The sequence below is a fragment of the Paramisgurnus dabryanus genome, chromosome 10, assembly GCF_030506205.2.
Source record: "Paramisgurnus dabryanus chromosome 10, PD_genome_1.1, whole genome shotgun sequence".
Taxonomy (NCBI): Eukaryota; Metazoa; Chordata; class Actinopteri; order Cypriniformes; family Cobitidae; genus Paramisgurnus; species Paramisgurnus dabryanus.
In genome coordinates this window covers 6,682,463-6,696,856 of record NC_133346.1, presented here as the reverse complement: position 1 = coordinate 6,696,856, position 14,394 = coordinate 6,682,463, and the positions used below count along the sequence as shown (strand labels likewise).

General features: G+C 36.3%; 1 protein-coding gene across 3 annotated transcripts in view; it reads left to right on the top strand.

Annotated features, from left to right (window-relative positions):
- Positions 1-14,394, top strand: part of dscama (Down syndrome cell adhesion molecule a) — a 98,398-nt gene continuing 84,004 nt past the window's right edge. For all 3 annotated transcript variants that reach the window (XM_065261043.1, XM_065261033.1, XM_065261049.2), the window contains exon 1: positions 1-665. In XM_065261043.1, the coding sequence (XP_065117115.1) occupies positions 623-665 (43 nt within the window). In that variant the 5' untranslated portion in view covers positions 1-622. The remainder of the gene's footprint in view (positions 666-14,394) is intronic.

Below are 14,394 nucleotides of genomic sequence, written 5' to 3'. Positions count from 1 at the left end.
CTGAGCTCTGGAGTCATCAGTGCAGCAGGGGAAGATGCGCGTGCTTGCTGACTGCTGGACGGCGCGAGGCGGTGAAGAGGGATGTTGCTCTGAGTTCAGCTAACAGCCATCATCTCAATCCATTTGAAAGCTGCAATTTCAGGGCATTTTCTTTTCTTTCTTTTTCGTTCTTTTTTATGATTTTCTTTCTTTTCCCGTAAAGTTTCTGATATGATTTTGACTCTGGATTTACTTTTAATTCTGCGTTAATTGGGCTTTTGGTTTCGTATGACACTACACCTGTGCGCAGTGCTCTCAGTAAGCGCGCGCTCTGACTCAGCATCGCACCTGCCTGCCTCTCATCATCTCGCGCCACAGCTGGAGCTCAGTCCCGCTTTAAACGGAGATTTGCCGGGAGCGCACGCCTCAGCCACGCGTGCGAGCGAGCGACAGTGCGTGCGTGTGATCGAGGAACAGAAAGAGAGTGAAGGAGAGAGAGAGAGAGACCTTCGGTTCACATGCATCTCTTTTACTGGAACTATTAATTACAGATAATTGATACGTATACGCAAGGAATTGTTCGGAGGAAAAGTGCGCAGTGGTCAAAGACAAACCTTAGTTTGGAGATAGAAAGGTCCGGGGCATGTGGATATTGGCCATCATCTTTTTCCAGTGCATTTTGAATGGTAAGTGGTCTTTTTCATTTTTACGCAGTTGGAAATAATCACATTTTTGATAAATTAAGTGTGCATTTAATCATTACATGATGTTTTGAATATGTGATGCATGCTGCTCGAGTTGGTCACATCCGCAGGTTAATTCTATTCAACTCTACCCACCATTTCGCAGCACCATGCCCTTACCCTTTAAAGCCTGTCGTAAACAATTTTGCCATTTTACCAAATAATGTGCATGCTGTTTTCCCCTCAAAATATTGTTTTAAAGATACGTAATTAATTTGCAGGAGTTAATTATTCAAGAACAACCAGCAATTGATTCTCAAATGAGCATAAAATCGTGCGTAAAACGTAATCAGTGTGTAAAACGTAAATCAGTCATCTCTCTACTACTTTTACAGTATAAAATGTATAACATGCATGCACGAGTATGTGATTATTATTATTATTATTATTAAATGCATCATGATTGTCAAGAAATTAATCTTGATTTTCTTTTATTTATTTTAAATTTTTCTATTTTTGCTTTCTTTCTTTTTTTAATGCCCATTGATGTTTTCAATTAATCTTTCAAATACATTACATTTTTAACATTCAATTAAAAAATATAAGGTTAAAGAAAAAAGAAATAAATTCAAAAGCAGAATAGTAATAAAGTAGATTTAGTGATGAAAAATAAGGAGTCCATGCAAATCTTATGAGGAAACAACAAATATTTTGTTTTATTATAGCATCCTGGCTTAGCCGCCATGTTTCAAGAGGACACACTGAGGTATTGAATGAAAAAATTATAATTCCCAGTCAATCAATTGCCACTTTATATGAGCCCCCATACCATTTCCAAAACATTTATGTAAACATATTTTTGGTTTTCGATTTTCCGAATCCCATAAAATTCTACAGCAAATGCTCGACAGGAGGCGAATGTGTTGATGGTTTTAAAATGGAGAGACAGTGAGTGGGTGCTGGTTGCTGGGCTAAATCAGGATGGGTGTGTTTGTGAGAGAGAGAGAGATATTGGGTGGGGGGGGCAAGCATGCAGGAAAATGGGGGTATTTTGGCGGTTTTAACAGTGGAACACTCCGGGCCGCTCATATCTGACCTGGGTCGTTTCAGACGAACTGACCGGTGATAGTAGTAAATAAATCAAATCAAGAGATGGGTTTTGAGCAAACAATAAAAAATAAAAAATAAGAAGACTCGGCAATGCTATAGCACAATGGTTGTCGTAGTGCACTGGTTTACAGTAGAGATGAGCCGGGACGGGCTCTGCGAATATTCTTCGAATTTCATGAAAGCAAATCAATCACAGTCACAGTTTTTGCAAGATAATTGTGAAATTTCCATCAGTCCGATGATCTTTTCACAAGCTTTGCCGGATTTCCGCAGGGCTATGACAAAGCCAGAATGGGCAGTCGTTTAACCTCAATTAATAGTATATCAATGAAATTGATCATCATTTCAGAGGGATTTTTTGCTTGGTGAATTGAGCGCCTGTTGTACTGGGTGTAAATGTGCATTTCTAAAAAGCATTTTGAGAGTTTCTGTTTGATCAATATGTTTCCATTTGTGGCATTGTGTTTGCTCTAGTATATGTAGGTCTGTCGGATGATACATTGATCAGTTTTTTGATGCAGTGCTGTTTCTTTTAGCGCAGTGAGCTCTCTCTCTCTCTCTCTCTCTCTCTCTCTCTCTCTCTCTCTCTCTCTCTCTCTCTCTCTCTCTCTCTCTCTCTCTCTGGGCAGTGTAGAATGTTTCTTGCGGGTGTGTGGGGGAGAGAGAGAGAGAAAGAGAGAGAGAGAGAGAGAAAAGAAGCCATACAAAATGAGGCTTTCATGATTTGGTTAAGCTCACAGCCCAGTTCTCCTCTGGTCTCTATGGAAACCTGTGAAATGTATGTTGGTGCAATGGCCTTGGAGCTTCCTGCACAGGTGACCCCGGAAGTGTTCTGTAATGACTGCCAGATGTACGGAGGAAAACACTGCGTGCTTGTTTACGAAGCCGTTCGGGATCTTTATCCGAGTGTTAAGGATAAATTAATTCCCCAGCTGCTTAAACATCCCTGCAGGGATTTCAGTTTTATCCTTGTTTTTCCTAGAGTGACTTTTGGAGAGCTGGTCAGTCGCTCTTGATCTAGATTTCCAATTTGAATTAATTTATAAAATACGTTTACAAAAGATTAGCTTATCCAAAACTTCTTGCATTCATTTCATTCCAAACGGCTTGATTTTCTCATGCAATAATAATAAATTGTATGCTAAACTAATTCAAATGTGATCCTGTCTGTGAAATGTCATAGACAGGACTGAGATGAATCCAGGACTAGGCCCGTTTTTTACAAACATACCTTACAAAAACAATACCGGTGTGCATCTTGAGACAAAACAATGGCACTGATATAAGTTAAGATCTTAAGATATGTCAGTGCAAGATGTTATTTTTTATTAAGGCAGCTTAAACATGCATTTTAGTCTGGGACTAGACTAGACTCAGTCAATATTAAAGATATCACGGTTATATTTTCCCAGAATGATCTTTACATTATGCAAGATGATTTTATGAAGAAAACATTAAATGACTTTAGCTGGGTTTTCACAGGCAGTGTCACACTATAAAAGACTTAAAAGAATGATTCATTTATTTAAATTGAAAAACAACTTCTGACTGTTTCCAAGTTTTTAAAGGATTAGTCATTTTTCTTTAAAAAAATCCAGATAATTTACTCACCACCATGTCATCCAAAATGTTAATGTCTTTCTTTGTTCAGTCGAGAAGAAATTATGTGTTTAAAAAAAAAAACATTCCAGAATATTTCTCATTTAATGGACTTAAATGGACCCCAACACTTAACATTTTTAATGCAGTTTAAAATTGCAGTTTCAAAGGACTCTAAACGATCCCAAACTAAGCATAAGGGTCTTATATAGAGAACAATTGTCATTTTTGGCAAGAAAAAATAAAAAATATGCACTTTTAAACCAGCGCGACCTTACGTAATTGCGTAATGATGACGAAGGGTCATGTGTTACATATACGAAACGCACATTTGCGGACCAGTTTAAACAATAAACTGACACAAAGACATGAATTAGTATCATTCGACATACAACAACGTCGGAACGGTCCTCTTTCTCCACACTTGTAAACACGGGCGTAGTTTCGATACGTCATTCGTCACCTCTTGACGTGATGATGTATTACGTGAGGTCGCGCTGGCGCATCACAGGACCGTCACAGGAAAGACGAGAAGTTGTGGTTTAAAAGTGCATATTTTTTATTTTTCTTGCAAAAAATTACAATTGTTTCGCTAGATAAGACTCTTATGCCTCGTTTGAGATCGTTTAGAGTCCTTTGAAACTGCAATTTTAAACTGCTTTAAAACTTTAAGTGTTGGGGTCCATTAAAGTCCATTAAAATAAAAAATCCTGAAATGTTTTCCTCAAAAAACATAATTTCTTATCGACTGAACAAAGAAAGACATCAACATTTTGGATGACATGGTGGTGAGTAAAATATCTGGAATTTTTTTTTTCTTTTTTTTGAAAATCGACTAATCCTTTAAGTTCTTTGAAATATATTTTTTAGTGTTCCACAGAAGAAAAAAGTCAATATACAATATAAGGGTTATTCAATACGATTTCCATTTTTGGCTAAACTATTACTATTACTTTAACAAAAATCATTTGTCTGATTTTATCTAATAACAAACATTTTCACAATTCACTCACCATTTTCCTAAGCTCACCTCTTTGGTATTAAACAACTAATGTTTTTGCATGTAAAACCATGGCGAGTTGTTTTCAATGGCTCTTGTGTTTTTGAAGAGCTCTTGAGACCGTGTGCATATTAACACACAAATGTAATTGGAACAGAACAGCATGCGCATGCACCGACACAGCAGAAAGTACGAGCGATGTTGTTTTTGTAAACCGATGCTAAGGTTCAGCTCTCAAATGGACACGAATAAACAGTGTAGTTTCGAGCAAAGTGGCCAATCAGCTGTCGCTTTCACTGAAACAGGTTAAGAGAGCTTTTAGTTGAATCCAGATCAAACAGAGAAAAGTGTGTGGGCACATCCATTTGTTTTTCCCCAACTATACACCAGTGTTTGAAGACACACTAATGGTAAAGAGAAATCAAGGCCATGTTTGCAGACTTGAACTGAAAGGATTATTTCATTGTGACTTTATGCGTTACAGACAGGCCTTTAACCTGAAGTCCTCAAATTACTCACTCTGAAAGTTTAGCAAACACTTAACCAATGAAACAGTAACCGATATATTAATCGATGGTTAGAATCATATCTATACGGATATAAAATTTCAACTGAATGAATCAAAGGTTTTTACAAAGCTATGGATGTGTATAATATGCTTCATAGTGTGTATTATAATGTCTTTTACGGCAGGCAAATGTGAAATTTTATATTTGGCAAATGTGTAAATACACACATATTTTAGATCTTCAATGAGAAATTTTGTAGTATCCCACATAATAAATACTTTAGTATACTTTTTAAAATTGTCAAACTCCCAGATACTATAGTGTTTTTGAACCTTACCATACTAGATATTAGTACTACAATATTTAGTAGTTAAGACTACAGAATTCTATAGTATACATTAACAAAGTGTACGCAAAAAAATGCTAGTTTATTTATAACATAATCTCACGGTAGGTTGTGTTATAGTCACAATTTTTTTATTAATTTATTCATGTCCATGGCACGAAATTCAGCTTTTTTCGTGCCTTGAGCATGAATGTCTTTTTCTTGTCAGTCGCACAAATTTCTATAAATAGTTTTTTGTGTCCGTGGCACGACTTTCTTTTTGTGTACGGAGCCCTTAGGGGACATGGAGCAAAAATTAAATAAAGTTTAGTTTTGCGTGCGCACGTGAAACTATCGCGTGCTCACGTGAAACTACCGCGTTTAGTTTCGCTCGCGCACCTGAAACTATCGTCTGCTCATGTGAAACTACCGCGTTTAGTTTCGCTCGCGCACCTGAAACTATCGTCTGCTCGTGTGAAACTACCGTGTTTAGTTTCGTGCACACACCTGAAACTATCGTCTGCTCGTGTGAAACTACCGTGTTTAGTTTCGTGCACGCACCTGAAACTATCGCGTGCGCATGTGAAAGCGAAAGTTTCACGTGCGCGCGAAAGGGTGACTGACATGAAAAAGACATTCATGCTCAAGGCACAAAAAAAGCTTAATTTCGTTCCATGGACACAAATAAATTAATCATTTTTTTTGTGACTATAACACGACTTTCTGTGAGATCTTTTCAAACCAGGGCTAGGTCAAAAAGGAACAAACCCTTTTTTGGGGTTAAATTACCCCATAAATGGTTATATTTGACTCAACAAAGGGTTAAAACACGCTAGCATAGGTTAAATTACTACAGTATACTAAAAATACCACAATTCACTATAGTAAATACTAAAGAATCCTACCATATTTTTGTGAGATGTCAAGCTTTTTCTTCATAGGGCCCTTTGGTTGGTTTCTACAATGTAAGCAACCTCAGGTTTTACTGTAGGGTCCCAATGAAGGCATAACCGCCCCAATAACCCAAGATTTTCAGTATAAAGCAAATTTAAATGACTTCAGATTAATCCTTCATGCAAGTCCTTGTCAGAATAAACTAACTTAAACTTACAATTTTGGTTTTATATTATTTCTGAGAGAGACAGATTTTGGGGATACGACACCACATCAAGAGGTAGAGCCTCTTTACAAAGGTAGAGCTACAGTACAGAGATAAGCTTATACACTCGTTTTATTTTAAAATTATCCATCCGACCACAAGCATGAATCATTTAAACAAACATACATCTATAAGTAAAGACATTTTGTCGATCAAACATTCATAGCAGTTAAGATGCCAGTATGTGGTGCTGGTCAAACCCTGCATTGGTGTGTAGCACTAAAACAAACCCACACCGACTATACTCAAATAAGTAGCCGCTACTCCAGTACATCAATGATTCGAGTCATTTGCCATAATGACATTTTGATGATCGGCTTTGTTAACTGTGTAATGAGAGCTAATGCTGATCAGTGTGCATATTTTTCATCAGCACAGTTTACTGTCGTGCAGTAGGAAATATGCCTGACAGACGGCCCTGCGCTTACAGCCATAATGTGTATTCATCTCCTGATTTGATGACTTGGCAGGAAAAGCACCTTGCGTTTCTACTGATTAGAACTTTTAATCTCAGTTTTTCAGTCCGGAGGCTTGATGACTTCGGCACAAAATGCTGTGGTGCTCAATTTGTGATCATGAATGAGTTTTCATCTGAATAAGAAATGTCTGGGAGTATTGAGGGTTGTGGCCTGTGCTGTTGTGAGTATAAGAGGTGATTTGTATGTGAACGTAAAAAGGATAACCAGGTTCTTTATAGCCTTTTAAGACCTAAGCATAGCATATGCGTTCAGCTATCTTGTCCAGGTCAACACCACTTTTATGATGTGCACACATTACTGTATTGTAAATCCGTTTGGTAACAAACTGCTAAGATAATGTTTATCAAGATGAATGACTGCATTTCCCCTTTGTAATCTCATGAGAAGAAACTGAGTGTTTGACAGAATGCAATACAAATTGATCATAATGTGAAATGCAACTTTAATACACTTTAAAAAATGCTAGGTTATTGCAGCGTTGTGTCAAAAAGGGACAAATCCAGTCGGTTGGGTTGTGATTGGTTTGTTTTAATTCAAAATGCTGGGATGTTTTAGCCCATTGTCGGGCCAAATCTTAAAATTTTCTGGGTTAATTTAACCCAGCAGCTGTGGGTTGAAAACCCCCCAGCATTTTTATAATGGTGCTTTAAGGGGTTAAAAATAAAAGAGTCTGTTTACATCAACCAAAAACAAAAGCTATAACATTAGATTTATTGTTATTAAAACAGTTTTTCCTGGAATAAGACGGGTATAGGACAAGGTACAATTATACTGAATGTAAATTCTGATCAATTCTGGTGTGCAGTACATTTTATTATCTGTATCGTATAAACACTGCAAAATAATGCAGCACGAATTTAAAACAACTTTGTTTTGCAAGTCAATTCAACCTACTATTTTAAGTTTTGGATTAAAAATGTTGACATAACTTATAAATTCAAGTTGAAATTGTTTAACTTAATTTTTATGTATTTAAAGTAGCATAAAAAATGTGTTGATTTGAAAAATGAAAAATGCTGCAATTTTTTTTTACAGTGTACAGCACAAATGTCATTTTGCCTAAAATATTTGTGATAACTCTAAATGTTTATATTTATAATTAAAATAATTTCAGGGCAATTTTGTTTTTATATATAAAATAAATATACACTGTAAAACCTAACAGTTAACTTAACTCAAACCATTTAAGTAAACCGTTTGCATTAGACCATTTAAGTTTTAAAACACATAAATTTAAGTACTGTGAACTTGAGTCATGTGCAATTATGCACTTATATTTAAGTAGTGTGAACTTAAATATTAGTGCATAACTGCATATGACTCAATTTGTTTATGTTTACAGTACTCAAATGTATGTGTTTTAAAACTAATGCAACTGGTTTACTTAAATGGTTTAAGTTGAGTTAACTTTTAGGTTTTACAGTGTAAAAGTACATAACCAAGTAAATTTACTATACATTTAATAACTTTTTACATATATTATTGTATTATATATGTTTAATATTCATATTTGATATTATGATAAATAAATTATGTATTCGTTTAAATAGAAATATTTAACATATTTTTATGTAATATACTGTATATATCTTCATCTTCATTGTTTCTGACACTGTCTGTGAAATCCAGGCTATAAACAATTGTGAGATTATGAACATTAAAGTGCTAATTGATTTCAAACTTTGAAATGATCTTATTCAGTCAATGTTAAAGATATCAAAGTTATATTTTCACATTATGCAGATTGATTTTATGTAACAGTAAATTACAAAAAAAATGAGGTTTCACAGACTTGGTCATATTTTTAAAGGGATAAATCCCCCCAAAATTTAAATTTTGTCGTCATTTACTCACCCTTGTGTAGTTTTAGACCTTTGATGAACACAAAAAAAGAAATTTTGATAAATGAGGATAAGCACACAGCTGGTGGTAACCATTGACTTCCATAGTAGGATAAAAACATACTATGGAAGTATTGTGATAAATGATGATGAAGATATTTTAATAAAATATGGTAGGCACACAGTTGATGGTTCCCTAAAAATTCCATAATATTTGTCTTCCCAACTATGAAAGTCAATGGTTTCCACCAGCTGTATGCTTACCATCATTTATAAAAATTTCTTCTTTTGTGTTCATCAGAAAAAATTTATTCATACAGGTTTAGAAAAACATGAGGGTGAGAAAAGAGAAAATGAAGACAGAATTTTCCTTTTTGGCTGAACTATCCCCTAAACAGTGAAGGTTTGACCAATGAATGTGTCTGCGTACCACAGCAGACAAAATACTGTGCCTAAAATCCAGAAATGTGTAACATTTACAAAGATCCCAGCAAACGTCTCATTAAAGCTGCTCGCGCCTCGGGTCTGTTCTGTTTCCTTTCCCTTCTCTATCGGCCCGTCCTCAAAAGTGATTATGCTAATTGCTGTTTGATCAGATGATTAAATTATAATTCGGTTAATCCTGAGCACTAAATGCTCTGAATACATTTACATCTGCTTGGCTGCGTCAGTGCGCAGGGACGCGTGGTTTAAGCCAGCATGGAGAGCGGCTGACCTGCGAATCGCAGCCAAATATTAGCACATAACATGTTTAGAAAAGGTCAAAAACTGAGACAATTGGATACTGTAAGCTATTTAACAAAACAAAACCATTTCCTTATGCTTTTCAAGCCTTTTGTTTGGGTTTTTAGTTATTTAGGGTTTCGAGAGATTGTGCGTCTCTGTAGGAATGTGTTCGATCTGATTTAGCACCTAAATCTAATGTCCAGATAAATCAGCCCACGACAGGTACAAAATAATCTTAACATGTTTACTTTATTGCACAATTAAATTAAATATCTTTCTAGTTTAGCTGACTCAAGAATGCACAGCGTGAGTCGCCGCATCACGCGTGTATCAGCACGAGCAGAAGAGATTCATTTAGCGCCGCTCGCCCTCCATCATCATCCGAGTCAGCGGTGCTTTTGATTCAGACATCAGCGGCGTCTGCTCCCATAATTGATGTAGATCCACGGAGGCCGTTTGATCTCCCTCACCACCGGGGAGCTCTAAACGAACGTTTGCTCTGACATTATTCAGATGATATTCAAATCATCTCACTTAAGAGATGAAAAAATAACAAGAAACTTGGCTTTCCGGCGGGACGCACGGCTGCTCCCTCTCTCACCCTTCCCGGCATCTGGGGATATCTTTGGCTTTACATACTGCCAGAGAGCGGTGGTCCATTAACCCAGACACGCTGAGTTGTGCTTAATATTCATGAGAGCAAATTGCAAGCTGGGTAAATTGCAAGCTCCCCGACGCCGGGCTCGGTGTAGCCTCGGGGCAGGGACAGGATTTTTAACTCTCCTGGCCGCTGTTCTGGACTTTCTGTACACTCGCTTGCTTTCCACACGCCGTTGCTTTAATTACCTCGAGCCGGTGACGTACTGTCAGGGTTCAGTGTGGGTTGCAGAGGATGGAGGAGAATCTCTCCTTCTTTCTGCTGCGCAGACACAGTGGGCCTGCAGCCAACAAAGTGACCCATCCACCCACAACAGGCCCAGGATTTTATCCTCAGAGAGACTGTGTACTTGTTAGTATGATGTCAAACAGTGCAACCGTAAAGCAAGCATTTTTTTGTTGTGATAGATTATACAAGCAGTTTATCATTTTTTTAAAGCATATTTGATTTGTGCAGTTTTAAGACTGTTGCAGCATGTACAGTATTGTGCAAAAGTCTTAGCTTTGTTGTTGTAGCATGACCATTTTGGCGAAAATGACCATTGTATTATGTGTGATTGTATTACTGTTCCAGTTTATGATTACTACAAAGTATTGTGAGTAAACCTGTCGTGGGCTGATTTATCTGAAAGGTATAAACATTGCGGCTATGTGTCTGACAAGTCTTTCTTTTTTGTTAAAAATACAAAAATAGCATTTAATTTCAAATTTTACTCTCCAAATGTAGTCCCATGCAAAGCATGCTGGGAAGTAGAAGTCCACTGCCTAGTTAGTTATATTTACTTAAATAAATCAAGTAGTTTCAACACAAAATTTCTTTCTTACAATTTGGGTGGATTTTACATGATAAAATTGAGTGAAATTTACTCAATACTTTGTTAATTTAGAATTACTTAAATTTTTTTGTGTTATTTTTACTTTTTACATGTTTTTAATAGAATTTAATAATTTATTTTAAGTTAAATTTACTAAGGCACAGAATCATTTTTTTCAGTGCAGCCAGCACCAGCATTTTTCATGATTTTCATAAAAGTTTAATGCCTTCTAGAAAATGTTATTCTTTAAATATATAAACATATAATACATCAAATTAAAATACAGACCTTCTGCTTTCAAACCAAAAAAAAAACATTTCATCCTACTTTTATTAGTTCTCTTTGTATCACCTTTCGAATATGGGTAGGTTTCTTTATAATCACCAATTTTTGAGCAAAAAGCTCAAAGACTTTTGATAGAGATCAGATTCAAAGCAATCCTCAAATCATACACAAACATACAGTTCTTTGCCCTAGGGCGATACTTTCAGGTTTTATAAGTTGCGGAAGAGTGGATAATAGTGCTATTACCGTTTGCCAGAAATCCTCGTCATTGGCAGGGAAGCGTTTTCTCTTAATTGGTGAGTTAACTCGTCAATGGTGGGGAAAGAGTTAAAGGAATAATCCACCTTTATAAAAAAATCATAATATAATTTACTCACCCTCATGTCATACAAGATGTTTATGACTTTCTGTGTATAGTCAAGAAGAAATTACGTTTTTTATATAGGAAAACATTCCAGAAATTTTCTCCATATAGTGGACTTTAGCGGACCTCAACAGTTTACAATTTCAATGGGAATCAATCTAGCGAAACAATGGCCACTTTCGGCAAGTAGTTTAGACTCTAAACTTTGCGTATTGCGCTATCCGTGCGACCTTGCGTAATCACATCGAAAGGTCACACATTACATATGTGAAATGCACATTTGCGGACCATTTTAAACAATAAACTGACTCAAACACTAGTTAGTATTATTCTACATACAACGTCGGAATGGTCCTCTTTCTCCACATGTGTAAACACTGGAGCGGTATTTTCGCATACATCATGCATGAACGTGACTATGTAATAGGTTATTTCACGCGTTACGTCACACGACTAGTGCAAGAGGAGAAGTTGTGGTTTAAAGGTACTTATTTTTTGGCGATAATGGCAATCGTTTTGCTAGATAAGACCCTTATGCCTCGGTTGGGATCAGTTACAGCCCTTAAAAGCTGCAATTTTAAACTGCATTGAAACTTTAACTCTGTTAAGGTCCACTAAAGTCCACTTTACGAAGAAAAATCCTGGATTGTTTTCCTCAAAAAAATTAATTTCTTCTTAACTGAACAAAGGAAGACATAAACATCTTGAAAGACATGGGGGTGAGTAAATGATCAGATTTTTTATGAAAGTGGAGTAATCCTTTAAGATTAGGGTAAGGGTAAGACGTCTGTTGGCACTACACACATTTTGAAGAGATTGAAGTTCTGAAGTCATTAGATTTGAAGTAGAAATTAGGATTTCATTTCATTTAGGTTTAAGAGATCCTGCAGATTCCTTACTCAAGTGTAGGAGGAAATACATTTCCTGTATTTTCTGTATTATGTGTGAACATTTTATATATGATTGTACCCTTGCAAAACAACAAATCTAATAGTGGCATGGTAGGCTTTTATACAGTACTGTATTTGTGGACAACTTTCAGGACAAAATGACAATTTGTGGACAAATTGTTATGTTGTATTCATATCATCGATATATCAAAAGTGTCATTGTGTTACATCGTTTTGGGGCTGTGTGTAATAACAAAATATATGTTTTATGTTTATAGAAAGGTACAGTACTCTGCTAACACAATGGTATTCAACAGAGATCCTTGTACAGTAAATACCATGATATATTAAAATAGTATGGTAACAAATCAGTACCATATAAAGTTAATGTGGATTGACCACAACTCGAGTACATCATAGTAGTCAATCGTAGTTTAATGTGTTTGCCTGGTCCTATTCCAGATCACTAAGGGTTAATTCCAGGCTGTCCGTGCAGTTTGCCGGGTAAATATTGATTGCATGTTACTTAAATAAATTGCCTGGCTAGTTTCAAAAAGGTTGTGATGGCTGGTTACACACTATCAGTGGACAAATGCTAATGTGTCTTCAAAAGACAAACACGTATTTTTGCTCGTCTCTAAATGTAACTCATTCTGCTCGAATGCTTCTCATTATAGACTTACAATCACACCTGTTACGTACATACAGTAGATACTGTATAGGCTATTAGAAACAGGTTTTCAAAACTGATTTCCTTTTGCAACATTGACTTTTTTTTTACTTGCAGTGGTATTAATAAAACAATAAATAGTTTGACCAACAATACAACACGTCAGGAGTTCTCGATGAATATGGGTTTTTAATAGCCAGTGGTGATGCAGATATTTAGAGATCAGATGACCAATCATCAATACACAATATAATACAATACATTGAAAATGACATTTCGTAATAAATCTAATTCTTTTTAATCATAAATTTTTCCTAATCATTAAAGTGAAATTATGAAAATCAAGTTTTTATTCTTCTATGTGGTGTTTTTAATATGCTAACAATGTGCAAAATATTTTCTCCATAACATTGGAGTTTTCCAAAGATAGTCTCATTCCCGTGGTTTGAAATCGCCTTGGTTTCTTATGTCACAAACATGCAATCAATCACATCAACACAGTTGAAGGAGTAGATATTATGTACTGCTGCTTCAGATCTACTTCTGTAATGCGCACACATGCTGGGTAATTGCTGTAACCTGTTAACATCAGCGCTAAAACATCAGCTGCAAATGTACAGTTCACCTATGCATTGTGTGAAACTGGACTTAGCAGTTATGTGTCTAAAACTGGTGAAGGTAGCATCTATTTTCATTTATATCTATGGTCCGAGCTGTGCAGTTGAGTAGAACTAGTTGACTAGTACACATATTCATATATCTGCATATAATTCATGAGGAAAGGGTGTAGAGTTACATTCAAGTAAAGGATAATGTATGGGCAGCAGGTTGTTACCTCATAAGTAAGGTAAGGAACAAGAAATATTAATTTGAAATACACTCTAAGGTAGCGCAAACACCAAAGCTTTTACGCTGGCGTATATTTTTTTATTGTTTCCAATGGAAGCAAGGCGCTTTTCAAAAAAGCCAGCAGCTAGCATTTTTTTCTGCGCTGAAACCCAACGCTTGGCCTTTTTTTGCGTTCAGCGCTGAGTGCCAAGACTTGAGAAATATTAAACTTTGGGTGAAAAGCTAATCTCGTCAATGTCAGTTCTCACACGGCCGTCCAATCACAGTGGAGGAGGGGCGGGATAAACATCACAACAACCAACCGGCACATCCTTCAACGACTGATAAACAAAGCAGAGGCATTGTAGCAGCCAAAATGCTCAGCGTTTTTAGCCGCGTTTAAAAGCTTTGGTGTGCACACCCCCTAACTGTGTGTTCACACCTCCAACCGGCGAGATGGTCAAAGTGGCCAAAA